The sequence below is a fragment of the Gorilla gorilla genome, chromosome Y (assembly GCF_029281585.2).
Source record: "Gorilla gorilla gorilla isolate KB3781 chromosome Y, NHGRI_mGorGor1-v2.1_pri, whole genome shotgun sequence".
In the NCBI taxonomy this organism is placed as follows: domain Eukaryota; kingdom Metazoa; phylum Chordata; class Mammalia; order Primates; family Hominidae; genus Gorilla; species Gorilla gorilla.
The window spans coordinates 8,146,694-8,172,690 of NC_073248.2; the positions used below are offsets into that span (position 1 = coordinate 8,146,694).

The 25,997-nt window shown below is 49.7% G+C and overlaps 1 protein-coding gene across 2 annotated transcripts in view; it reads right to left on the reverse strand.

Annotated features, from left to right (window-relative positions):
* Positions 1-25,997, reverse strand: part of LOC101150363 (acetylserotonin O-methyltransferase like) — a 54,186-nt gene that overhangs the window by 19,019 nt on the left and 9,170 nt on the right. For both annotated transcript variants that reach the window (XM_063703354.1, XM_055377215.2), the window contains exons 2-7: positions 18,762-18,893; positions 15,089-15,136; positions 11,871-11,935; positions 10,682-10,743; positions 7,393-7,501; positions 2,588-2,975 (exon numbers count right to left, since the gene is read on the reverse strand). In XM_063703354.1, coding sequence (XP_063559424.1) covers positions 2,588-2,975; positions 7,393-7,501; positions 10,682-10,743; positions 11,871-11,935; positions 15,089-15,136; positions 18,762-18,812 — 723 coding nt within the window. In that variant the 5' untranslated portion in view covers positions 18,813-18,893. The remainder of the gene's footprint in view (positions 1-2,587; positions 2,976-7,392; positions 7,502-10,681; positions 10,744-11,870; positions 11,936-15,088; positions 15,137-18,761; positions 18,894-25,997) is intronic.

Sequence of the window (25,997 nt, forward strand, 5' to 3'; positions counted from 1 at the left end):
CCCACAGACTCAAAAGATGGAGGCCAACGTTGTCAAAAGTATACAACTTGGCCACTGAGCCTTCTTTCACAGAGAACGGTGGGGATTTATAGGACCAAGTCCCCAGCTATAAAACAAGGTGTACACAAGGTAAAAGCACATCAACGAATATCATGCAGAAAAACTAGCCCATGGGAGAAAAATCAACATGCTGCAGATATGGGCTGAGTTCAAAACCCGTATGTTGAACTCCTAATCCTCCCAGTCCCTCAGGATGTGACTGTATTTGTAGGCAGGGTTTTAAAGAAGTGATTCAGGTAAAATGAGGTCATTTGGGTGGACCCTAATCCAATAGGACTGGGGTCCCTATAAGAAAAGGAGGACACAGACACACACAGAGGGACGACCCTGTGAGGACACAGGGAGAAGACAGCATCTCCAAGCCCAGGAGAGAGGCCTCAGGAGGAACCAGCCCTGCCCACACGTTGATACTGGACTTCCGGCCGCCAGGACTGTGGGAGAGTCAATGTCTGTTGTTTATAAGCCACCCAGTCTATGGTATTCTGTGATAGCAGCCTGAAATGCACTAAGACATCTCATAAAAAGAGGAGATGAGGACAGAAACACACACAGGGATGACCCAGGGGGAAGACGGTGCCTACAAGCCCAGGAAAGAGGCCTCAGGAGGAACCAGCCCTGCCCACACCTGGATGTCGGACTTCCAGCCTCCAGGACTGTAGGAGAATCAATGTCTGTTGTTCATAAGCCACACACAGAGGGATGACTTGGGGGAAGACGATGTCTCCAAGCCAAGGAGAGAGGCCTCAGGAGGAAGCAGCCCTGCCCACACCTCGGTCTCAGACGTCCAGTCTGTAGGACTGTGGGATAATCAATGTCTGTTGTTTATAAACCACCCAGTCTATGGTATTCTGTGATAGCAGCCTGAAATGGACTAAGACACCTCATAAGAAAAGGAGATGAGGACACAGACACACACAGAGGGACAACCCTGTGAGGGCACAGGGAGAAGACGGCGTCTCCAAGCCCAGGAGAGAGGCCTCAGGAGGAACCAGCCCTGCCCACATGTTCATCTCGGACCTCCAGCCCCCAGGACTGTGGGAGAATCAATGTCTGTTGTTTATAAGCCACCTGGTGGTGATTTAATAATCACCACTCGGTAAATTAGAGGCACAGACAGAATGTGCTGTAACCACCTTTATTCCTTATTCACTGCATGTTCTCTCTCCTGATGATGAATGGCAGGAGGTGTCGTCAGCCCGTCTCCCTGTCTCCCAAAGCCTGTGCCCCTCCTGCACCTGAAATCCCCACCTCTGCTTCCCAGAGGATGCCCTGTGAGGGACCCCTGGTGTTGGGAGGGCTGCATCCCTTCTAGGCTGCCACCGTGAGGGGCCCCTGAACAGAACAGCTGAAAGACGGGGCCTCAGGCCGGGCGCGGTGGCTCATGCCTGTAATCCCAGCACTTTAGGAGGCCGAGGTGGGTGGATCAGCTGAGGTCAGGAGTTCGAGACTAGCCTGGCCAACACAGCGAAACCCTGTCTCTACTAAAAGTACAAAAATTAGCCGGGCTTGGTGGTGGGCGCCTGTAATCAGGAGGCTACTCCTGAGGCTACTCAGGATCTCCTCTTGAGATTCTTAATTACATCTGCCAAGACCCCTTTTTAAAACAAGGTCCCATTCACAGATTCTGGGGATCAGGCTATGAACAGATCTTTCAGGAGGACCACAGTTAGGAGGCTGAGGCAGGAGAATCGCTTGAACCCGGGAGGTGGAGGTTGCAGTGAGCCGAGATCATGCCACTGCACTCCAGCCTGGATGACAGAGCCAGACTCTTTCTCAAAAACAAAAACAAAAACAGAAACAAAAAAAAGAAAAAAGGGTCTTTGCAGACGTAAGTAAGCTAGGGGACTTCAGATGACTTGGAGTCAGTGGATTAGGGAGACCTCAAAATCCAATGACAGGTGTCCTTCTAAGAGACTGAAGAGGAGACACAGACACAGAGGAGAAGGCCACGTGGAGACAGAGGCAGAGACTGGAGTGATGTGGCCACAAGCCCAGGGATGCCTGGAGCCCCCAGGAGCTGGGAGAGGCAGGAAGGACCCTCCCCTAGAGCCTCCAGAAGAAACTGGATACATCTGTAGTGGACTGAACTGTGGTCCTCCTGAAAGATCTGTCCATATCCTGATCCCCAGAAACTGTGAATGGGACCTTGTTTTAAAAAGGGGTCTTGGCAGATGTAATTAAGAATCTCAAGAGGAGATCATCACGAAGAAGGGTGGACTCCAAGTCCAATGACAGGTGTCCTTCTAAGAGACAGAGGAGGAGACACAGACACAGTGGATGAGGCCACGTGGAGGACGTGGCAGAGACTGGAGTGATGCGGCCACAAGCCCAGGGATGCCTAGAGCTGTCAGGAGCTGGGAGAGGCAAGAAGGAGCCTCTCCTAGAACCTTCGGAGAAAGCGTGGCCCTGAGACAACCTGACCTCAGACTGCCAGCCTCCAGGACAGTGAGAAGTAAATTCCCTTTGATTTAAGCCGAGTGTGTAGGGTCATTTGTGAAATGCGGCCTGAGGAGACAGACACAGGTACCTTGGATAGCATAAAGCCCTCAATCAGCTCCAGGAGGCGTGTCGGGAACGGAGGCAGGGTCTCCCGAGTCCTGTGACACTCAGCCTCTGCCGCGGCCTGTCCCGCCTCTCCCGCCTCGGCCTTCTCATCGCGGCTGCCCGCGTCCCTCTGAGCGGGCTCCGAGCCGCCCCCCTCCACGTCACTGAGGTCTTCGAAGGTGTCCGCGGCCGGGATGGAGTCATGCTTGACACTCCGCCGCAGGTCCTCCGGGCGGGGCGGGTAGTAGAGCTTCACCAGCTGCTTGCAGAAGTGGTTCAGCGGGAATCCCACCACGTTCAGAAAGTCCCCGTGTATAGACTCCACCAGCATGCCGCCCAGGGCCTGGATCCCGTAGCCGCCAGCTTTGTCCCTGGGTGGGCAGGGGAAGGTAAGAGGTGACAAGGAGGAGAAAAGTTTCTGCGTCTGAACATTTCACGGCTGGGAGGCCGAGGCGGGCGGATCACGAGGTCGGGAGATCGAGGCCATCCTGGCTAACACGGTGAAACCCTGTCTCTACTAAAAAAAATACAAAAAAATTAGCCAGGCGTGGTGGCAGGCGCCTGTGGCATCTCAAAAAATAATAATAATAATAATAATGTCACAAGGCTGGGCGCAATGGCTCACGCCTGTAATCCCAGCACTTTGGGAGGCCGAGGCGGGCGGATCACGAGGTTGGGAGATCGAGGCCATCCTGGCTAACACGGTGAAACCCTGTCTCTACTAAAAAAAATACAAAAAAATTAGCCAGGCCTGGTGGCAGGCGCCTTTGGCATCTCAAAAAAAAAAAAAAAAAGAAAAAAAATTTCACAGCAAGGCTGGGCGCAATGGCTCACGGCTGTAATCCCAGCACTTTGGGAGGCCGAGGCGGGTGGATTACTTGAGGTCAGGAGTTCAAGACCAGCCTGGCCAACACGGTGAAACCCCATCTCTACTAAAAATACAAAAATTAGCCAGGTGTGGTGGCAGGTGCCTGTAATCCCAGCTACCCAGGAGGCTGAAACAGGAGAATCACTTGAACCCAGGAGGAGGAGCTTGCAGTGAGCCGAGATCATGCCACTGCACTCCAGCCTGGGCGACAGAGGAAGACTCCGTCTCAAAAAAAAAAAAAAAAAAAATCATGTGTTAAATGGGATGTTTTGACATATGTATACATGCGTCATCATTAAATCAAGCCAATTATCCCATCCAGCACCTCATGTACGAATTTTGTGTGTGTGTGGGGAGAAGACTTCAGATCTAGTGTGCTGGTAATTTACCAGTAAGACACTGTTCCTGTAAACCACAGTCACAGGCTGTAAAGAGCCTTGAACTTCTTCCTCCTGTCTCACTTAATTTTTTATTTTTTATTTTTATTTTTTAAAGACAGAGTCTCGCTCTGTCGCCCAGGCTGGAGTGCAGTGGCGCCATCTCGGCCCACTGCAACCTCTGCCTCCTGGGTTCAAGCGATTCTCTTGTCTCAGCCTCCTGGGTAGCTGGGATGACAGGCACCTGCCACCACACCCGGCTAATTTTTGTATTTAGTAGAGATGAGGTTTCACCATGTTGGCCACGATGGTCTCGAACTCCTGAGCTCAGGTGATCCGCCTGCCTCGGCCCCCCAAAGTGCTGGGATTACAGGTGTGAACCACCACGTGTGGCCCTCTTTTCTTTTTCTTATTTTATCAATTTTTTTTTTTTTTTCAAGACAGGGTCTCACTCAGTTGTTCAGGCTGAAGTGCAGTGGTACATTGTTGGTTCTCTGCTCCCTCAAAATTCTGGGCTCAAATGATGCTCTAACCTCAGCCTCCCACATAGCAGGGACACACTCAGCTAGTTTTATCACTTTTTATAAAGATGGGGTTTCACTGTGTTGCCCAGGCTGGTCTCGAACTCCTGGGCTGAAGTGATCCTCCCGTCTTGGCTTGAGCTACTGTGCCCGGCCTGTCTTTCTTTAAATGTATGTAAACATTTAAAGTATGTATGAAAGTTCAGGTGTTGGGCTGGGCGCGGTGGCTCCCAGCACTTCGGGAGGCTGAGGCAGGCAGATCACCTGAGGTCAGGAGTTCGAGACCAGCCTGGCCAACATGGCAAAACCCCTTCTCTACTAAAAATAAAAAAGTCGCCAGGCGTGGCGGTGGGTGCCTGTAGTCCCAGCTACTTGGGAGGCTGAGGCAGAAGAATCGTTTGAAACTGGAAGGTGGAGCTTGCAGTGAGCCGAGGTCGCGCCATTGCACTCCAGGCTGGGTGACGGAGGAAGACTCCGTCTCAAAAAAAAGTTCATGTGTTAAATGGGATGTTTTGATATATGTATACATGTGACATCATTAAATCAAGCCAATTATCCCATCCAGCACCTCATGTACTTATTTTGTGTGTGTGGGGAGAAGACTTCAGATCTAGTGTGCTGGCAATTTACCAGTAAGACACTGTTCCTGTAAACCACAGTCACCAGGCTGTAAAGAGCCTTGAACTTCTCCCGTCTCACTTAATTTTTTTTTTTTTTTAAGACAGAGTCTCGCTCTGTTGCCCAGTCTGGAGTGCAGTGGCGCAATCTCAGCTCACTGCAACCTCCACCTGCTGGGTTCAAGCGATTCTCCTGTCTCAGCCTCCTGGGTAGCTGGGATTACAGGCACCTGCCACCACACCGGGCTAATTTTTGTATTTTTAGTAGAGATTGGGTTTTGCCATATCCAGGCTGGTCTTGAACTTCTGACCTCAGGTGATCCGCCTGCCTCGGCCTCCCAAAGTGTTGGGATGACAGGCGTGAGCCACCATGCCCGGCCCTAATTTAAATCTTGTATCCTTTGACCAAGTGCAACTGTTTCATATTCCATATAAGTGAGATCCTGTGGTATGTGTCTTCTTCTGCCGGGCTTATTTCAATTGATGAAAAATCCTCTAGGTTAATATACATATATATTACGCAGACTCCATCTCTACAAAAACTAACAATAAAATCAGCCGTGTGTGTTGGTGTGTGTCCTGTGGTCCCACCTACTCAGGAGGCTTTGGTGGGAGGATTGCCTGAGCCCAGGAGTTCAAGACCAGCCTGGGCAACATAGTGAGACCCCATTGCTACAAAAAATAAAAAAAAATTAGCCAGGCGTGGTGGTATGCGTCTGTAAACCCAAGTCATTAGGGGGGCTGAGGTGAGAGGATCATTTTGACTTGAGAGGTTGACGCTGCAGTGAGCTATGACTGTACCACTGCACTCCGGCCCGGGTGACAGAGTGAGACCCTGTCTCAAAAAAAAATAAAATTATTTATATAAATATAATAAAATTATTTATATAAATATATAAAATAAACATATTTTCTATAAATATATTTATACACATATATTTAAATATTTTATATACCTTTATAATATAAAAATATATTTTATATAATTATATATTTATATAACACATAATACATTATATATTATATATAATTAATATGCATAATTACATACATTTAATTAATACATAATTTACATGTAATCACACATAATTTATACTAATTATGTAATATGTATTAATATGCATAGTTACATATATTAATCATATTTAATACATATATATTATCTGTATCATATTCATATAAAATTCTATATTATATAAATATATAATTATATATTATAATATATAACCGATTATTTTATATATAATTATATATAATCGATTATATATTATATATTATAATATATAAGAATATATTCTTATATATTATATAATATAATATATAAGAATATATTCTTATATATTATATATAATATATAAGAATATATATTATATATTTATATATAAATTTATATATACATTATAATATATAATATATACTAATATAATTATAATATATAATCATTATATATTATATATAATCGATTATATATAATACAATATGTATAATTTATATATAATCGATTATATATAATTATATATAATCTATAACTACCTATCATATAATCTATTTTAACAGTTATATAACCTATTATATAATCTGTTATAACAGTATTATAATTATAATAGTATATAATCATATTACATTAATATTAATCATTACTTAAAATTAATCATTAAAAATTAATCATTACATATCAATCAAAATTAATATATAATCTATACTATAATCTATATGTAATATAGTTATACATATTACAGTATAATCTATTATAGTATATAATACATTATGAATATATAATATATAATTTGTATAATGTATATTATATATATTTAATAGAATATATAATGTGGAATACATAAATTGTATATAATTGTAAATATATCATGTTACGTTATATAATGTATAATTATGTAGACATTATATGATATATGATGTAGATAAATATAATACATATAGATGCAAATGGTGGGTGATGAAGTGAAGCTGATCGGTGCACACATACTTCCCGTGCTCACCAATCTTTGGACGGGACGACAGGTAGAATCACCTCTTAGGGTGACTATGGATCACACAGTTTATTCGTGTTAATTGCAGCCAGCGTCCTGGGCACCGACCTCTGGGGTCTCCTCCTCCCACCAAGTGAACTTCTCTACCCCTGCCCAGCGCCTCCCCAGTCCCCACTGCAGCCCAGCGTTGGCTCCCACCCTGCCCCTCTCTGTCCTGGGAGTTTGGCTCTTTGGGCCCCCATGGGTCAGTGTGGTCGTGAAGGGTTTGTGCTTCTGAGCCGGGTGGCTCTCCCTGTGCCACACGGCCTCCGGAGCAGGGCCTCCTTCTTTCCCAAAGGCTGGGTGGGACACCCCATGTGTGAGGGTGGCCAGGCTTCCACACGTGTCCCCCGTCCCCCCACCGCCCCCGAGACTCACATGGGCTCCCCGCTGTGGACGTATTCCCAGAGCAGCTCCTCGGACAGCTCCGAGAACTTCACCTTCGTTTCCTCGTAGAATTCCGAGACCGTGGTGTCCAGCTGATGGTCTGCAAGGACACAGCCGTGGGGGTGAGCGTGGACGCCAGCTTGTCACCTCTGTGCCCTGACAGCTGCATGGCTGTGCTGTGGAGGTGTGTACTCGAGCATAGCACACAGTTCAGATACGGATGGTTCATGGGAGAATAAGGTTTATTTCAGACAAGAAAAGAGAGAAAGGGGCCAGGCACGGTGGCTCACGCCTGTAATCCCAACACCTTGGGAGGCCGAGACGGGCGGATCACGAGGTCAGGAGATCAAGACCATCCTGGCTAACACGGTGAAACCCCGTCTCTAGTAAAAATACAAAAAATTAGCCGGGCGTGGTGGCGGGCGCCTGTAGTCCCAGCTACTCGGGAGGCTGAAGCAGGATAATGGTGTGAACCCGGGAGGTGGAGCTTGCAGTGAGCCGAGATCACACCACTGCACTCCAGTCTGGGCAACAGAGCGAGACTCCGTCTCTAAAAAAAACAAAAGAAACAGCACTTTGGGAGGCCGAGGCGGATGGATCACCAGAGGCCAGGGGTTCAAGACCAGCCTGGCCAACATGGAGAAACCCCGTCTCTACTAAAAATACAAAAATTAGCCGGGCGTGGTGGCAGGTGCCTGTCATCCCAGCTACTCAGGAGGCTGAGGCAGCAGAATCGCTTGAACCCGGGAGGCAGAGGTTGCAGTGAGCCCAGTTTGCGCCACTGTACTGCAGCCTGGGCGACAGAGCGAGACTCTCTCTTTAAATAAATAAACAAAAAATAAAAGAAACAGATGTTTGGTCTCCGCCTCAGGGTCCGGACACAGAGCCCCTGAATCCCAGGGAATCTGTTGAGTGACAGGAGCGAAAGCAGGCGTTTTGCTATGTGGTGACAAGCCCCTTTCATCCGCAGGGGAGCTTATGTTAATGAGGGGCCTTTTGGAAAGGGCAGGCTTTGGTTGTCATGGGAACAGGGAGAGGGGCTGGAGATGCAGTTTGCTCCCCAGTGGCGGATGATGTCATTAATCCTGGCCTTTTAAGAGACCCAGAAGGGGCCGGGCGCGGTGGCTCACGCCTGTTATCCCAGCACTTTGGGAGGCCGAGGCGGGAGGATCACGAGGTCAGGAGATCGAGACCATCCTGGCTACCATGGTGAAACCCCGTCTCTACTAAAAAAAAAAAAAAAAAAAAAATAGAAAAAATTAGCTGGGCGTGGTGGCGGGCGCCTGTAGTCCCAGCTACTCGGGAGGCTGAGGCAGGAGAAGGGCGTGAATCTGGGAGGCGGAGCTTGCAGTGAGCCGAGATGGCACCAGTGCACTCTAGCCTGGGCGATAAAGCGAGACTCTGTCTCAAAAAAAAAAAAAAAAAAAAAGAGACCCAGAAGGACAGGGTTCAGGGAGCTTCTGGTGGGTGAACACATCAGGGTGTTGGGGGAGCTGTGCCACGGTGGGCATGGAGGCTCCATACATCCTGCACCCAGCACCCTGTGCTGTGCCTGGCTTCTGTCTGGCACTTCCTGACCTGCTCCTTCATAACAAACCCGCAAGCTGGGAAGGAAAGTGCTGTCCTGAGTTCTGTGAGACCCTCGAGCAAATGACCCAACCTGAGCAGGTGCTTGCAGGAGCCAGCAGTGAGCGGCAGGTGGGTCAGAAAACTACAGGTGTGCCCAGGGATATGGGGCTGGGATTGTGCGTGGAGGTCCCATGGGACCCGGCCCTTCACCTGTGGGATCTGCGCTAACTCCGACGGCTAGTGTCAGAACTGACTGAATTCTACGATGCCTCCTGGTGTCCGCCAACAAGCTGGGAATGGGTTGGTGCAGGAAGAACCCAGCAATATGGTGATACAACTGCCTGGGCCGGGCACCGTGGTGCACACCTGCAGTCCCAGCAATATGGTGATACAAGTGCCTGGGCCGGGCACCGTGGTGCACACCTGCAGTCCCAGCAATATGGTGATACAAGTGCCTGGGCCGGGCACCGTGGTGCACACCTGCAGTCCCAGCAATATGGTGATACAAGTGCCTGGGCCGGGCACCGTGGTGCACAGCTGCAGTCCCAGCAATATGGTGATACAAGTGCCTGGGCCGGGCACCGTGGTGCACACATGCAGTCCCGGCACTTTGGGAGGCTGAGATGGGAGGATTTCTTCAGCCCAGGAGTTCGAGACCAGTCTGGGCAACATAGCAAGACCCCACCTCTATAAAAAATACAAAAATGAGCCAGGTGTGGTGGCGTGTGCCTGTAGTTTCTGTGACTGTAGGGGCTGAGGCGGGAGGATCGCTGGAGCCCAGGAGGTCGAGGCTGCAGTGAGCTATGATCACACCACTGCACTACAGCCTGGGTGACAGAGGGAGACCCTGTCTCAAAAAAAAAAAAAAAAAAAAAAGAAAGAAAGAAAGAAAAAGGCCGGGTGCAGGAGCTCACACCTGTAATCCCAGCACTTTGGGAGGCTGAGGTGGGTGGATCACCTGAGGTCAGGAGTTCCAGACCAGCCTGGCCAATGTGGTGAAAACCGTCTCTGTTAAAAATACAAAAGTTAACCAGGCGTGATGGCAGACACCTATAATCCCAGCTACTCAGGAGGCTGAGGCAGGAGAATTGCTTGAACCCGGGAGGCGGGGGTTGCAGTGAGCTCAGATTGCACCTCTGTGCTCCAGCCTGGGCGACAGAATGAGACTCCATTTCAAAAACAACAACAAAAAAGAAAAGAAAATGGCAAAATAGCCGGGGCATGGTGGCTCACGCCTGTCATCCCAGCACTTTGGGAGGCCGAGGCAGGTGGATCACCTGAGGTCAGGAGTTTGAGACCAGCCTGGCCAACATGGTGAAACCCCGTCTCTACTAAAAATACAAAAATTAGCCGGGTGTGGTGGCGGATGCCTGTAATCCCAGCTACTGAGGCAGAAGGATCACTTGAACTTGGGAGGCGGAGGTTGCAGTGAGCTGAGATCGTGCCACTGCACTCCAGCCTGGGTAAGAGAGCGAGACTGCATCTCAAAAAAAAAAAAAAGGAAGAAAAAGAAAAAGATAAACCACACATTTTCCTTTGTCCTGCACACTTCCAAATCGGCGGACAACTTTCCCAAGCAGGACATAGGCACAAACCCCTCTGCAGGTGGGGGGTGAGCAACCGTCCTCCTCCCTCAAGCCAAGGGTCCCGAGAATGTCCCGGGTTCTTGTCTCGGCCTCTGGGGGTACCCCGATCCCCGGGCTGCGGTTACCTTTGCTGGAGCAGTGGACGATCGCGACACCTGTGAACACGCTGTGTTCTCTCCCACTCAACCTGCAAGACAACAACGGGTGACCACGTGACCACGCTGTCACCTGTGGGAGCTACAAAGCGAGTTTCTCAAAACCAGGGGAGGCAGCGAGGCGTCCTTGGTCCCGGCTCCGTCCCCAGCCTCTTCTCCCCGATCGTACCGCCGTGGGGTCTGCAGGGAAACCTTTACGGAGAGGCGGGGGACGGGGTCACAAATCCCACCAGCAGTGGCCCTGACGGGAGGCCCCAGGCCAGGCAGCTCTCAGCTGGGCCTATGGCGGGCAGGGGGTGCGTCTCTTCCATGTCCTGGGATGGGGATGACGTGCCGGGCTACGGGCTCCGGTCCAGGACGCCCAGTGGGAAGGACAGGACACTGCCAACTTCTCATGACCCCAACAGTCTGCAGTGGGCACGAGACACTCTGGGATCAGTGCTGCAGAATCCTAGACAAGGATGAGCATGGAGGGATAGTGCCTGCTTCCCTGCATAGTTCAGACAGCACAGCTCACGCAGCACAGCTCAGACAGCACAGCTCAGACAGCACAGCTCACGCAGCACAGCTCAGACAGCACAGCTCAGACAGCACAGCTCACGCAGCACAGCTCAGACAGCACAGCTCACGCAGCACAGCTCACGCAGCACAGCTCAGACAGCACAGCTCAGGCAGCACAGCTCAGACAGCACAGCTCACGCAGCACAGCTCAGACACCACAGCTCACACAGCACAGCTCACTCAGCACAGATCAGACAGCAGAGCTCAGACAGCACAGCTCAGACAGCACAGCTCACGCAGCACAGCTCAGGCAGCACAGCTCACGCAGCACAGCTCAGACAGCACAGCTCACTCAGCACAGCTCAGACAGCAGAGCTCAGACAGCACAGCTCACGCAGCACAGCTCAGGCAGCACAGCTCACGCAGCACAGCTCACGCAGCACAGCTCAGGCAGCACAGCTCAGGCAGCACAGCTCACGCAGCACAGCTCACGCAGCACAGCTCAGACAGCACAGCTCAGACAGACAAGCACAGACCGCACAATTCAGACGGCAGAGCTGAGAGAGATCCACCCTGCTCCCCAGGACACCCGGCCAGATACCACAGCTACTCTGTGGCTCAGAACCCGAGAGGGCTCAGAGGCCAACACGGTGCTTACCGGGACAGCATCCTGTAGGCGTCCTGCTTGTCCACCGGCTTCTCCAGAATCAGCCCCCCGACCGTCTGCGAGAGGAAGGGAACAGAGGGAGTTGGTTCCCACCGGCTGAGTCAGGCCTGTGGAAGCCCCACGGTCCCATTCGCAGAAGTCACTTGTTTTATGGAAATGAAGTTGACACGTCCTGAGAGTCGCCATTTCAAACAACTAACCGGAGTTGCCATGTTGTACCACCACTACCTGCCTGGTTCCAGAATGTTCTCTTCACTCCAGAAGGAGACCCTGTCCCCACGCAGCTGTCCCTCCCCAGTGCGCCTCCCCAGATCCTGGTAACCGCCCATCCTCTTTCTTTCACAGTGCGTTTGCCTATTGCGGACGTGGTGTAGTCATGGAATCCTGCAACGTGTGGTCCTCCGGGGCTGGTTTCTGTCACTGAGTGTGATGTCCTCAACATTCATCCACGTTGCAGCCTGTTTCACAGCCTCATTCCTTTTCTTTTCTTGAGACGGAGTCTCACTCTGTCGCCCAGGCTGGAGTGCAGTGGCACGGTCTTGGCTCACTGCAACCTCCACCTCCAGGGTTCAAGCGATTCTCCTGCCTCAGTCTCCCGAGTAGCTGGGATTACAGGTGCCTGCCACCACCATGCCTGGCTAATTTTTGTTATTTTTTATTTATTTATTTTTTGAGACAGAGTCTCGCTCTGTCACCCAGGCTGGAGTGCAGTGGCACGATCTCGGCTCACTGCAAGCTCCACCTCCCGGGTTCACGCCATTCTCCTGCCTCAGCCTCCCGAGTAGCTGGGACTATAGGTGCCCGCCGCCACGCCCGGCTAATTTTTTGTATTTTTAGTAGAGACGGGGTTTCACCGTGTTAGCCAGGATGGTCTGGATCTCCTGACCTTGTGATCCACCCGCCTCGGCCTCCCAAAGTGCTGGGATGACAGGGGTGAGCCACTGCGCCCGGCCATGCTCGTTCCTGTTCATGGCTGCATAGTATTCCACTGTGTGTGGATGGACCATGTTGTAATTACCCATTTATCCACTGACAGACACTTGAGCTGTTTCTGCCTTTTAGCTGTTGTGAATAGTGCTGCTGTGAACATTCATGTAGAAGGTTTTGGTGGAACACCTGTTTTGAATCCTTTTGGGTACATACAAGAGTAGATGTATTAGTCTGACCGGGCCACCATAGCAAAGTCCTACAACCCAGGTGGCTTAAACTACAGACATTGATTCTCCCACGGTCGTGGAGACTGGAAGGGCGAGATCCAGGTGTGGGCAGGGCTGGTTCCTTCTGAGGCCTCTCTCCTGGGCTTGGAGACGCCATCTTTTCTCTGTCCTCACAGGGTCGTCCCTCTGTGTGTGTCTCTGTCCTCATCTCCTCTTGTTATGAGGTGTGCTAGTCCATCTCAGGCTGCCATCACGGAACACCATAGACTGGGTGACTTAGAAACAACAAGCATTGATTCTCCCACAGCCCAGGAGGCCTAAACCACAGACATTGATTCTCCCACAGTCCTGGAGGCTGGAGGTCTGAGATCCAGGTGTGGGCAGGGCTGGTTCCTCCTGAGGCCCCTCTCTTGGGCTTGGAGATGCCGTCTTCTCCCTGTGTCCTCACAGGGTCGTCCCTCTGTGTGTGTCTGTGTCCTCATCCCCTCTTCTTATGGGATGTCTTAGTCCATCTCAGGCTGCTATCACAGAATACCACAGACTGGGTGGCTTATGAACAAAAGACATGGGCCGGGCGTGGTGGCTCACGCCTGTAATCCTAGCACTTTGGGACGCCGAGGCGGGCGGATCACGAGGTCAACAGTGTGAGACCATCCTGTCCAACATGGTGAAAGCCCATCTCTACTAAAAATACAAAAAATTAGCCACACGTGGTGGCATGCACCTGTAATCCCCACTACTCGGGAGGCTGAGGCAGGAGAATCATTGAAATCCAGGAGGCGGAGGTTGCAGTGAGCCGAGATCGCGCCACTACACTCCAGCCTGGCAACAGGGTGAGACTCCATCTCAAAAAAGAAAAAGGAGAAATGGTTCTTTGCCTAGGTAATTAAGATGCGGTTGGACAGAATTAGGGTGCGCGTTTTATGAGTGGTGTTGTTAAAAGAAGGGGAAAATTTCAGCCGGGCACGGTGGCTCACGCCTGTCATCCCAGCACTATGGGAGGCTAAGGCGGGCGGATCACTTGAGGTCAGGAGTTTGAGACCAGCCTGGCCAACGTGGAGAAACCCCGTCTCTACTAAAAATACAAAAATTAGCCGGGCGTGGTGGTGAGCACCTGTAATCCCAGCTACTCAGGAGTCAGGAGAATCGCTTGAACCAGGGAGGCGGAGGTCCCGGTGAGCCGAGATCACATGACTGTAATCCAGCCTGGGCAACACAGTGAGACTCTGTCTCAAAAAAAAAAAAGAAGAAGAGGGAAATTTGGACACAGACACCGAGAGGGGAGAAGGCCACATGGAGATGGAGGCACAGATAGGAACCACAGGGCCATGAGCCAAAGGAGACCATGGGTTGCCAACAGCCTCCAGGAGCTGGAGAAAGACCAAGACCAACTTCTCCTCAGTACCTCTGGAAGGAAGAAACCCTACAGACGCCGTGATTTGTGGCTGCTGGCCTCTAGAACTGCGTACCTTCCTGTGCCTTTTGAGACGGAGTCTCGCTCTTGTCACCCAGGCTGGAGTGCAGTGGCGCGATCTTGGCTCACTGCAACCTCTGCCTCCTGGGTTCAAGCGATTCCCCCTGCCTCAGCCTCCCGAGTAGCTGGGACTACAGGCGGAGTCTGTATTCTGTATCATTGATGATATAGAATTAATGTAGCTTATCTGTTACTATGTGTTATAATATTCTCTTGCAATTGATATCATATAGTATCACTTATGATACTACCAATTAGCCACCACGTCTGGCTAATTTTTGTATTTTTAGTAGAGATGGGGTTTTACCATGTTGGTCAGGCCGACCTCGAACCCATGACCTAAGGCGATCCGCCCACCTCGGCCTCCCAAAATGCTGGGATGACAGGGGTGAGCCACGGCGCCTGGCCCCTTCCCGTGCCTTTACGCCCCTCATCTGCTGGGAGTTTGTGATGGGAGTTTCTGGAAGCGAGTCCACTGCTGTCTTAAGGGGAAGGTACAACATCCGCAAGAGGCAGAATCACCAAGCACGGGAAAACCACATCAGACATTGGAAACGAGGGACCCTGGCCGCACTCACCACGATCGTGTCCGCTCCAATGACCACGTCGGGGGCCCGCAGGTCTTTCTGTAAGAAAACCAGATTCCGGTTTACTGGTGACATGCCGTGGCTCTCACAGAGAAGTTTTCCCGTCGGTACGGGCGTGAAACAGCACCGCAGGGGCGAAGCCGGGCCGACTTTGGAAGTGAAGGTTGGGGGTGCTCAAGGTCATGAGCAAGGACACAAGTGGGTCCCCCAGGTGGTCACCCTGCAGGGGCTGGAACGTGGGTGAGGCCGGGGCCCACGGGGGCTGTGGGATCAGGGGTCAGGCACTCACGGAGCATCTCACGGGCACTACGGGAAACGCAATGCCTGTTCCGTAAGCTTTTGTTCTTCCGGGGGGCAGGTAAGGTTTGATTCAGGGGCCCCAAACCTCCCTGAGTTACCCAGAATTAAGGCCAAAAGGTTTTTGATCCCTTCAATGTAATTTCAGAAAAAGCTACTTGGGGCCGGGTGCAGTGGCTCACACTTGTCATCCCAGCACTCTGGGAGGCCGAGGCGGGTGGATCACCTGAGGTCAGGAGTTCGAGGCCAGCCTGGCCAACATGGTGAAAGCCCGTCTCTACTAAAAATACAAAATATCAGTCGGGCACCTGTAATCTCAGCTACTCAGGAGGCTGAGGCAGCAGAATCGCTTGAACCTAGGAGGCGGAGGTTGCAGTGAGCCAAGGTTGCGCCCCTGCACTCCAGCCTGGGTGACAGAGCGAGACTCAGTCTCCAAAAAAAAGAAAAAAAAAACAAGGAAAAGAAAGAAAAAGAAAAAAGGTACTTAGGACGATAAAACAAATCCAGGTTGAAAATTCGGCCTCAGAGCAACAGGCAGTCACAGGACATCTGTGTGCAGCTTTGACCCTAGGTCACCCCAGCACTGGTCTCCCTAAGCTGTGCGCTGCCAAAACCCACAATCAATACCCTTGTCTTCATAGCACTACTGACAACAGCCTTACCGCTAATGTATTTCTTTCTTTCTTTCTTTCTTTTTTGAGACGGAGTCTCGCTCTGTCGCCCAGGCTGGAGTGCAGTGGCGCGACCTCGGCTCACTGCAAGCTCCGCCTCCCAGGTTCACGCCATTCTCCTGCCTCAGCCTCTGGAGTAGCTGGGACTACAGGCGCCCGCCACCACGCCCAGCCAATTTTTGTGTGTGTGTTTTTAGTACAGACGGGGTTTCACCGTGTGAGCCGGGATGGTCTTGAACTCCTGACCTCGTGATCCGCCCGCCTCAGCCTCCCAAAGTGCTGGGATGACAGGCGTGAGCCACCGCGCCCGGCCCTTGAATGTATTTCTTATATTAACAGCAATGGTATACTGTGCGCTAACACACAGCAGCAGGGAAGCTACATTAACTCTATATCTTAAATGATAGTATTATATTCATTGTAACAGCACGTTAGAACATACAGTAATAGCTATGTTAATTTTATATATTGTGACTGATATTATCTTAGAGTCATATATAACATATAGTAATTGATAAGCTACATTAATTCTGTATCCTAAATGACAGTAGTGTATTAATTATAATAGTGTATTACGGTGAGGCACGGTGGCTCACGCCTGTAATCCCAACACTTTGGGAGGCCGAGGCGGGTGGATCACCTGAGGTCAGGAGTTTGAGACCAGCCTGGCCAACATGGTGAAGCCCCATCTCTACTAAAATAATAGTGTATTACATAGGAGCATATAGTAACAGATAAATGACATAATTCTACATTATGATACAATTATATTAATTGTCATGGTATATTACATAGTATCATACAGTAACATATTAATTCTATGTATCACAACACATAGTAACAGATGTTAATTCTATATCGTAACCGATATTACTATATTAATTGCAATATTATATTCAAACATAGTAACAAGCTACATGAATCTTAAATCTTAAATGATAGTAGTATGTTAATTATAATTGTATATTGCATTGTAGCATACAGCAACAGATAAACTGCATAATTCTATATTATGAATGACATTATTTTAATTAAAATCCAATATTACTTAGTGGCATGGTAATAAGCTACATAATTCTATATCATAAATGATACTATTATATTAATTGTAGAATATTACAACACATAGTAATAGATACAGTACATTAATTGTATACCATAAATGATACTATTATATTAATTGCAAGAGAATATTATAACACATAGTAATAGATAAGCTACATTAATTGTGTGTCATCAACAAGACTATTATATTGATTGCAAGATAATTTTTGTTTTAATTTTTTATTTTTTGGAGACAAAGTCTTGCTCTGTTGCCTAAGTTGGAGTGCAGTGGGATGATCTCGGCTCACTGCAACTTCCGTCTCCCAGGTTCACGCAATTCTCCTGCCTCAGCCTCCTGAGTAGCTAGGATTACAGGCACCCGCCACCACACCCAGCTAATTTTTGTATGTTTAGTAGAGACGGGGTTTCACCCTGTTGGTCAGGCTGGTCTCGAATTCCTGACCTCAGGTGATCCGCCCCCCTTGGCCTCCCAAAGCGCTAGGATTATAGGTATGAGCCACCGCGACCGGCCACAAGAGATTATAATACATAGTAATAGATAAGCTACATTAATTCTATATCATCAATGATACTATGATATCAATTGCAAGAGAATATTGTAACACATAGTAACAGATAAGCTACATTAATTGTATATCATCAATGATACTGTACGAATTGCAAGAGAATGTTATAACACATAGTAATAGATAAGCTACATTAATTCTATATCATCAATGATACTGTATCAATTGCAAGAGAATATAACACATAGTAATAGATAAGCTACATTAATTCTATATCATAAATGATACTATATCAATTGCAAGAGAATATTATAACACATAGGAATAGATAAACTACATTAATTGTATATCATCAATGATACTGTATCAATTGCAAGAGAATATTATAACACATAGTAACAGATAAGCTACATTAATTGTATATCATAAATGATACTGTATCAATTGCAAGAGAATATTATAACTCATAGTAATAGATAAGCTACATTAATTCTATATCATAAATGATACTGCATCAATTGCAAGAGAATATTATAACACATAGTAATAGATAACTACATTAATTCTATATCATAAATGATACTATGAAATCAATTGCAAGAGAATATTATAACACATAGCAATAGATAAGCTACATTAATTCTATATCATCAATGACACTGTATCAATTGCAAGAGAATATTATAACACATAGTAACAGATAAGCCACATTAATTCTGTATCATAAATGATACTGTATCAATTGCAAAATATTATAACACATAGTAATAGATAAGCTACATTAATTCTATATCATAAATGATACTATGAAATCAATTGCAAGAGAATATTATAACATAGTAATAGATAAACTACATTAATTGTATATCATCAATGATACTGTATCAATTGCAAGAGAATATTATAACATGTAGTAACAGATAAGCGACATTAATTCTGTATCATTAATGGTATTATTAGGTTACTGCAATAGTGTATTACATTATAACATAGCAATAGCTAAGCTGTGCCACCAACTGCATCTTCTGAATGATGTTTATTTGTATCATGTATATTTACCACCTGCAAATCCCCTCATCACAGCAAAGGAATTTTCATAAGGGCCGAAGGGCAGGGGCCCCTTGCCTGGTGCATCCGGTTGGCCACCTCCAGGGCCTTCTGCTTGGCGGTCTCCATGGCGTAGCCATACGGAGTAGCGAAGGAGGCTTTGTCCAGCTTCTCTTTAAACTTGGAAGGGACCACCTCAAACCTGAGGCCCTGCAACAGGAGGAAAGGGGTCAGGACGGTCGATGAAAGACCCTAAGAAAAGTGAATGGGACATGCAAGATTTGCAGGACGCACGTAGCGTTTGCTACACTCCCCGACCCTGTCCCGGGGGAGCTCATCCATCTGCCAAGCTTCCCCTAAGTGTGGCTGGGGAGCCGGGGACCGACCAGTGCTTTCCCTAAGTGTGGTTAGTGGGCCGGGGATGGGCCCGGGACCGACCAGGGCTTCCCCTAAGTGTGGTTAGTGGGCCGGGGACCGACCAGGGCTTCCCCTAAGTGTGGTTAGTGGGCCGCGGACTGACCAGGGGCCTTCAGGGACTGCCCAGGGGCCTTCTTGGCTCTCGAGGGAAGAGATTGGCAAAGGAAGAAGCCAGGAACAAAGAGGCCAGCAGGGAGGTATTGACTCAGGCCCAGAACCCACGAGCCAACAGTGTCTGAGGGTTCCCAGAGACCTGAAGGTTGGGGCAGAGTACAAAACCCATCCTGCCCACAGGAAATTCAGGAAAAACGCCAGCAATGATGGCTGTGGGAAGGGAGGCAATGATGGCTCTACGTCAATCCCTGGTACCCAGGAAGAGACAACACCGTCCCTGGGGAGGCCTGGCCTAGAGGTAGTGACCCCCACAGAGGCTGTGGGGTCAGGAATGATGGTGGTAAATGCCCCCAGTGCGGGTGCCCCTGGCTGCCACACCCTGCCAGGGTGCAGGGAACTCCGCATCTCCCCTCTGACAGAGCAGAAGCATCGCCATCTTGGACACATACCGCCATCTTGGAGAGACACCGCCATCGTGGACACACACCGCCATCGTGGACACACACTGTCGTCGTGGACACACACCGCCATCATGGACACACACTGCCATCTTGGCCATCATGGACACACACCGCCGTCATGGACACACACCACCATCTTGGACAGACACCACCATCGTGGACACACACTGTCGTCGTGGACACACACCGCCATCATGGACACACACTGCCATCTTGGCCATCATGGACACACACCGCCGTCATGGACACACACCGCCATCTTGGACAGACACCACCATCGTGGACACATGCCGCCATCTTGGCCATCATGGACACAGTGTCATTGTGGACACACACCGCCATCTTGGACAGACACCTCCATCTTGGACACACAATGCCATCATGGACACACGCCGCCATCTTGGACACACACTGCCATCTTGGCCATCGTGGACACATGCCGCCATCTTGGACAGACACCGCCATCATGGACACACACCGCCATCTTGGCCATCGAGGACACACACCGCCATCGTGGACAGACACCCCCAATGTGGACAGACACCCCCATCGTGGACAGACACCCCCATCGTGGACACACACCGTCATCTTGGACAGACACCGCCATCTTGGACACACGCTGCCATCATGGACACGCGCCGCCATCTTGGGCAGACACCGCCATCTTGGACACACACCGCCATCGTGGACACACACCGTCGTCATGGACACACACCGCCATCCTGGAGAGACACTGCCATCTTGGACACACACCGCCATCGTGGACACACACCGTCGTCGTGGACACACACCGCCATCTTGGACACACACCGCCATCTGGGACACACACCGTCGTCGTGGACACACACCGTCGTCGTGGACACACACCGTCGTCGTGGACACACACCGCCATTGTGGACACACACCGCCATTGTGGACACACGCCGCCATCTTGGACACACACTGCCATCTTGGACAGACACCTCCATCTTGGACACACACCACCATCATGGACACACACCGCCATCGTGGACACACACTGCCATCTTGGCCATCGTGGACACACACAGCCATCATGGACACACACCGCCATCTTGGACAGACACTGCCATCTTGGACACACACCGCCATCGTGGACACACGCCGCCATCTTGGCCATCATGGACACAGTATCATTGTGGACACACACCGCCATCTTGGACAGACACTGCCATCTTGGACACACAACGCCATCGTGGACACACACCGCCATTGTGGACACACACTGCCATCTTGGCCATCGTGGACACACACCGCCATCTTGGACAGACACCACCATCTTGGACACACGCTGCCATCATGGACATGCGCCACCATCTTGGACAGACACCGCCATCATGGACACACACCGCCATCGTGGACACACACCGCCATCGTGGACACACACCCCCATCGTGGACACACACCCCCATCGTGGAGACACACCGCCATCGTGGACACACGCCGCCATCGTGGACACACGCCGCCATCGTGGACACACGCCGCCATCTTGGACAGACACCGCCATCTTGGACACACACCCCCATCATGGACACACACCCCCATCGTGGACACACACCCCCATCGTGGACACACACCGCCATCTTGGCCATCGAGGACACACACCGCCATCGTGGACAGACACCCCCATCGTGGACACACACCGCCATTGTGGACACACGCCGCCATCTTGGACAGACACCGCCATCTTGGACACACACCCCCATCATGGACACACACCCCCATCGTGGACACACACCCCCATCGTGGACACACACCACCATCGTGGACACACACCGCCATCTTGGCCATCGAGGACACACACCGCCATCGTGGACAGACACCCCCATCGTGGACACACACCGCCATTGTGGACACACGCCGCCATCTTGGACACACACTGCCATGTTGGACAGACACCTCCATCTTGGACACACACCACCATCATGGACACACACCGCCATCAAGGACACACACTGCCATCTTGGCCATCGTGGACACACACCCCCATCGTGGACATACGCCGCCATCTTGGACACACACTGCCATTTTAAGTTTCCTTGATTAAAAACTGCCTAAATCCAGCCCCCAAACATCAGCCTAATGGCTAATGTCAGCATGACCAGAAACATTCCAGCCATGGGATAAACCCCTCTGTGACCAGAAACCTCCCCTCTGACCAGAGACAGTCCAACCCCGCAATCAGTTTTCCCTCACACAGAAACATTCCGAGCCTGCGAGAAGCCCCCTTTTCCAAAGCCCTTTGTTGAGCCACTTTTTGTATTTTTTTTTTTTTTTTTGAAACGGAGTCTCGCTGTGTTGCCCAGGCTGGAGGGGCAGTGACGCCATCTCGGCTCACTGTAAGCTCCATCTCCCAGGATCGAGCAATTCTCCTGCCTCCGTCTCCCGAGTAGCTGGGATTGCAGGTGCGCGCCACCACGCCTGGCTAATTTTTGTATTTTTAATAGAGACGGGGTTTCACCACGTTGGTCAGGCTGGTCTCGAACTCCTGACCTCAGGTGATCCACCCGCCTCGGCCTCCCAAAGTGCTGGGATTACCGACGTGAGCCTCCGCGCCCAGCCTCACTTTCTGTATTTGTTTCCTCCTTCTTAAACTCTTACACTTGGTGCCGAAACCCAGGACAGGTGTTACGGACAGAGGCCCTTTTGCAACCCAGGATGCAGTGGGCAGGGGCGGCCCGTCCCGGGCTAACTCCTGGATCCCTTAGAGCCTCTGGCCCCCTGACCCTGTCCTCTCTCTCTGTCCCTCTTTGAGTGTTGGGAGTGGAGGTTCTCTTGCAACCCAGGAAGCTGTGGGCGGCAGCAGCTCATCCTGGGCTAACTCCTGGATCGTGAGGGTCTCTGGCCACGCCCCCCATCTTTTCTCTCCATGCACTTTCCAAGCAATTTGTGTGAGGAAGACAACTCATGTAAAGGGGACTTAGAGGCTCAAGCTGGAGGGTTCTCAAAACCCTCAGGTCTCAGAAATCCACCTCTGACCCCCTGCAACAGGTATTTCGCTCCCTAACCCTTGCTTTGCCTTCCTCTCTCTTCCTCCATCTTCTTCCCTCTTCTCTCTCTCTCTCTGTCTTCCCTGCGCGGCTCCAGTTTGGGAGCCCCTGTGCCAATTCCAACAGGAACATCCAACGTCAGACACAAATCCAGCCGGCTGGTAAGATCTGCCCTCCTCTGACTTTTGGTACCCAGGAAAAGTCAGGTCGGCCATCCCGGTCCTCGGAGGACCAGCGGCACTAAGCTAGAAGAGATCTTGACGGATGCCCAGTATCTTCTCAGCTTGACCGTCCTCCTTATAAAGAGGATTCTGGGTCTCTGTCTTTTGTCTGGGGTTGCCTAAAACACGAACAGACACTGTCGGCTTCCTTTTACCAGCCCACGTGGGTGCCAAACAACCCGACATTCCTATGTCCTCCCCTCTGGGATGTCTCCTTTCCAACCTGGCCAAACTTGGCTTACAGAGGAACCTAAAGCCAGAGTGTTGAATTTTTTATTGCAATAGTCTGGCACCAACACAAACCACATAATGACAGCAGATGGCCCGAACATGGCACCTTTAACTTGCAAATTCTCAGGGACCTTGACAACTTTATCACCGGGAAATGACAAGAGGTTCCCTATACTCAGGCTATCTTCTACCCTCCCTATGTCAAGTTGCACCTCTCATTGTGGGCGGCAAGCCACCCAGGCGCCGAGGCAAGAGACCGAGGACACGAGCTCTTCCGGTATATAATAAAATATAAAACAAGAATAGTTATACCAGATATAGATCTTAGATATGATTATATATGAATATCATTAATCATTAGTCGGTAGTAATTACTCTTTATTCCAATATTATAATAATCCTTGTTCTAGAATCATAATGTAGGAAAAGCCAGAACATACAGAGATAGAAGCTGAGGGGACATAGTGAGGAGTGACCAGAAGATGAGTGTGAGCCTTCTGTTATGCCTGGACAGGGTCACCAGAGGGCTCCTGGGTCTAGTGGTAATGCCAGCATCTGGGAAGATGCCCATTGGCAAGCAGACCGTGGTCTAGCAGTAGCATCAGTGTCAAGGAACAACACCCGCTACTTAGCAGACCGGGAAAGGGAGTCTCCCTTTCCCTGGGGGGGTTTAGAGAAGACTCTACTCCTTCACCTCCTGTGGAGGGCCTGACATCAGTCAGACCCACCCGCAGTTATCCGGAGGCCTAACCCTCTCCCTGTGACGCTGTGCTTCAGCGGTCACGCTCCTAGTCCGCCTTCATGTTCCATCCTGTACACTTGGCTCTGCCTTTTAGATAGCAGTAGCAAATTAGTGAAAGTACTAAAAGTCTCTGATAAGCAGAAATAATGGTGTAAGCTGTTTCTCTCCTCCTCCTCTCTCTCTCTGCCTCGGCTGCCAGGCAGGGAAGGGCCCCCTGTCCAGTGGACACGTGACCCACATGGCCTTACCTATCATTGGAGATGGCTCACACTCCTTACCCTGCTCCTTTGTCTTGTATCCAATAAATATCAGTGCAGCCTGGCATTCGGGGCCACTACCGGACTCTGCGTCTTGGTGGTAGTGGTCGCCCGGGCCCAGCTGCCTTTTCTTTTATCTCTTTGTCTTGTGTCTATTTCTACACTCTCTTGCTTCCGCACACAGGGAGAGACCCACTGACCCTGTGGGGCTGGTCCCTACATCTCGTGACTTTTTTTTTTTTTTTTGAGACGGAGTCTTGCTCTGTCGCCCAGGCTGGAGTGCAGTGGTGCCATCCTGGTTCACTGCAACCTCTGCCTCCCAGGTTCAAGCGATTCTCCTGCCTCAGCCTCCCAAGTAGCTGGGACTACAGGCGCCCGCCACCACACCCGGCTAATTTTTTGTATTTTTAGTAGAGACGGGGTTTCACCGTGTTAGCCAGGCTGGTCGTGATCTCTTGGCCTTGTGATCCACCCGCCTCAGCCTCCCAAAATGCTGGGATTACAGGCGTGAGCCACCGCGCCCGGCCTTGAGTCTTCTTAATTTATGGCAATATAAATATTTGCATAAGTGTGATAAAAATCTGTTTTCTTTAATAAGAGGACACAATTGGAAAAACTGGTCATTTTACGAAAGCTTTGACTGGAATGTTGTGCTTTCCTTTAAAGGAAAACTGGCCTACTTTGTGTACACAGTCCCTGTACAGGGTTTCTGACCTGTGCTAAGAAAAGAATGTCAGTTTCCGACAGGCCCAGAACCCCAAGTTATCTTGGAACCTCAAGAGGAAAGGAATTTGCCTACCTCATAGGTATTTAATGGTACAAACCCATGGCTGGGCTCAGCTTAAAAAAGGTCCCATCTGATATTCCTTGTCTTACCAGGGACCAGGGACTCATGTGCCTGGTTTTATGAAATGAGACCACTACTTCTCCTGTTGTCCTTCCCAGCTTCTCCCCAACCTCCCCTTTTCCCTACTTTATAAGACACGACAAAAGGGAGAAAGCAAAAGTTGGAAAAGAAACAGAAGGAAGATAAATAGCCAGATTACCTTGGTGCCACCACCCAGCCCTGGTGGTTAAAATAATAATAATATTAATCCCTGACCAGGAGAATCGCCTGAACCCGGCAGGGCGGAGACTGCAGTGAACTGAGATCGCGCCACTGCACTCCAGCCTGGGTGACAGAGCGAGACTCCATCTCAAAATAAATAATAAGGAAATAAATAAAAGTAAAAATAATAATTACTCTTGCTGCATTGTATACATATAATTAGGCCAAGTATAATAAAGCAAACCAGTCCTACCATAATTTGTCTTTTTTTTTTTTCTTTTTGACACGGAGTCTCGCTCTGTCACCCAGGCTGGAGTGCAGTGGCGCGATCTCGGCTCACTGCAAGCTCCATCTCCCGGGTTCACGCCATTCTCCTGCCTCAGCCTCCCGAGTATCTGGGACTGCAGGCGCCCGCCACCATGCCCGGCTAATTTTTTGTAATTTTAGTAGAGACGAGGTTTCACCATGTTAGCCAGGATGGTCTCGATCTCCTGACCTCGTGATCCGCCAACCTTGGCCTCCCAAACTGCTGGGATTATAGGCGTGAGCCACCATGCCCAGCCCATAATTTGTCTTTTAATAAAAGTGGGAAAACTGGAAAAAGAAAAATCGTGTTTGAAAAACTATAGTTACCCCTGTGGTGAAATTCTAGTCTTGCCTAATGGTTTTCAGTTTTTATTCTTTTCTACGGTTTGAATTAAATTCTAATTTTTCTGGCTACATGTCTCCAAGATAATGTTTTGCATTCTTTTCCTTTTTCTTTTTCTCCAATTTTTCCTAACTGAAAACCTCTGAAACCCCAAGTTCTGCTTTCT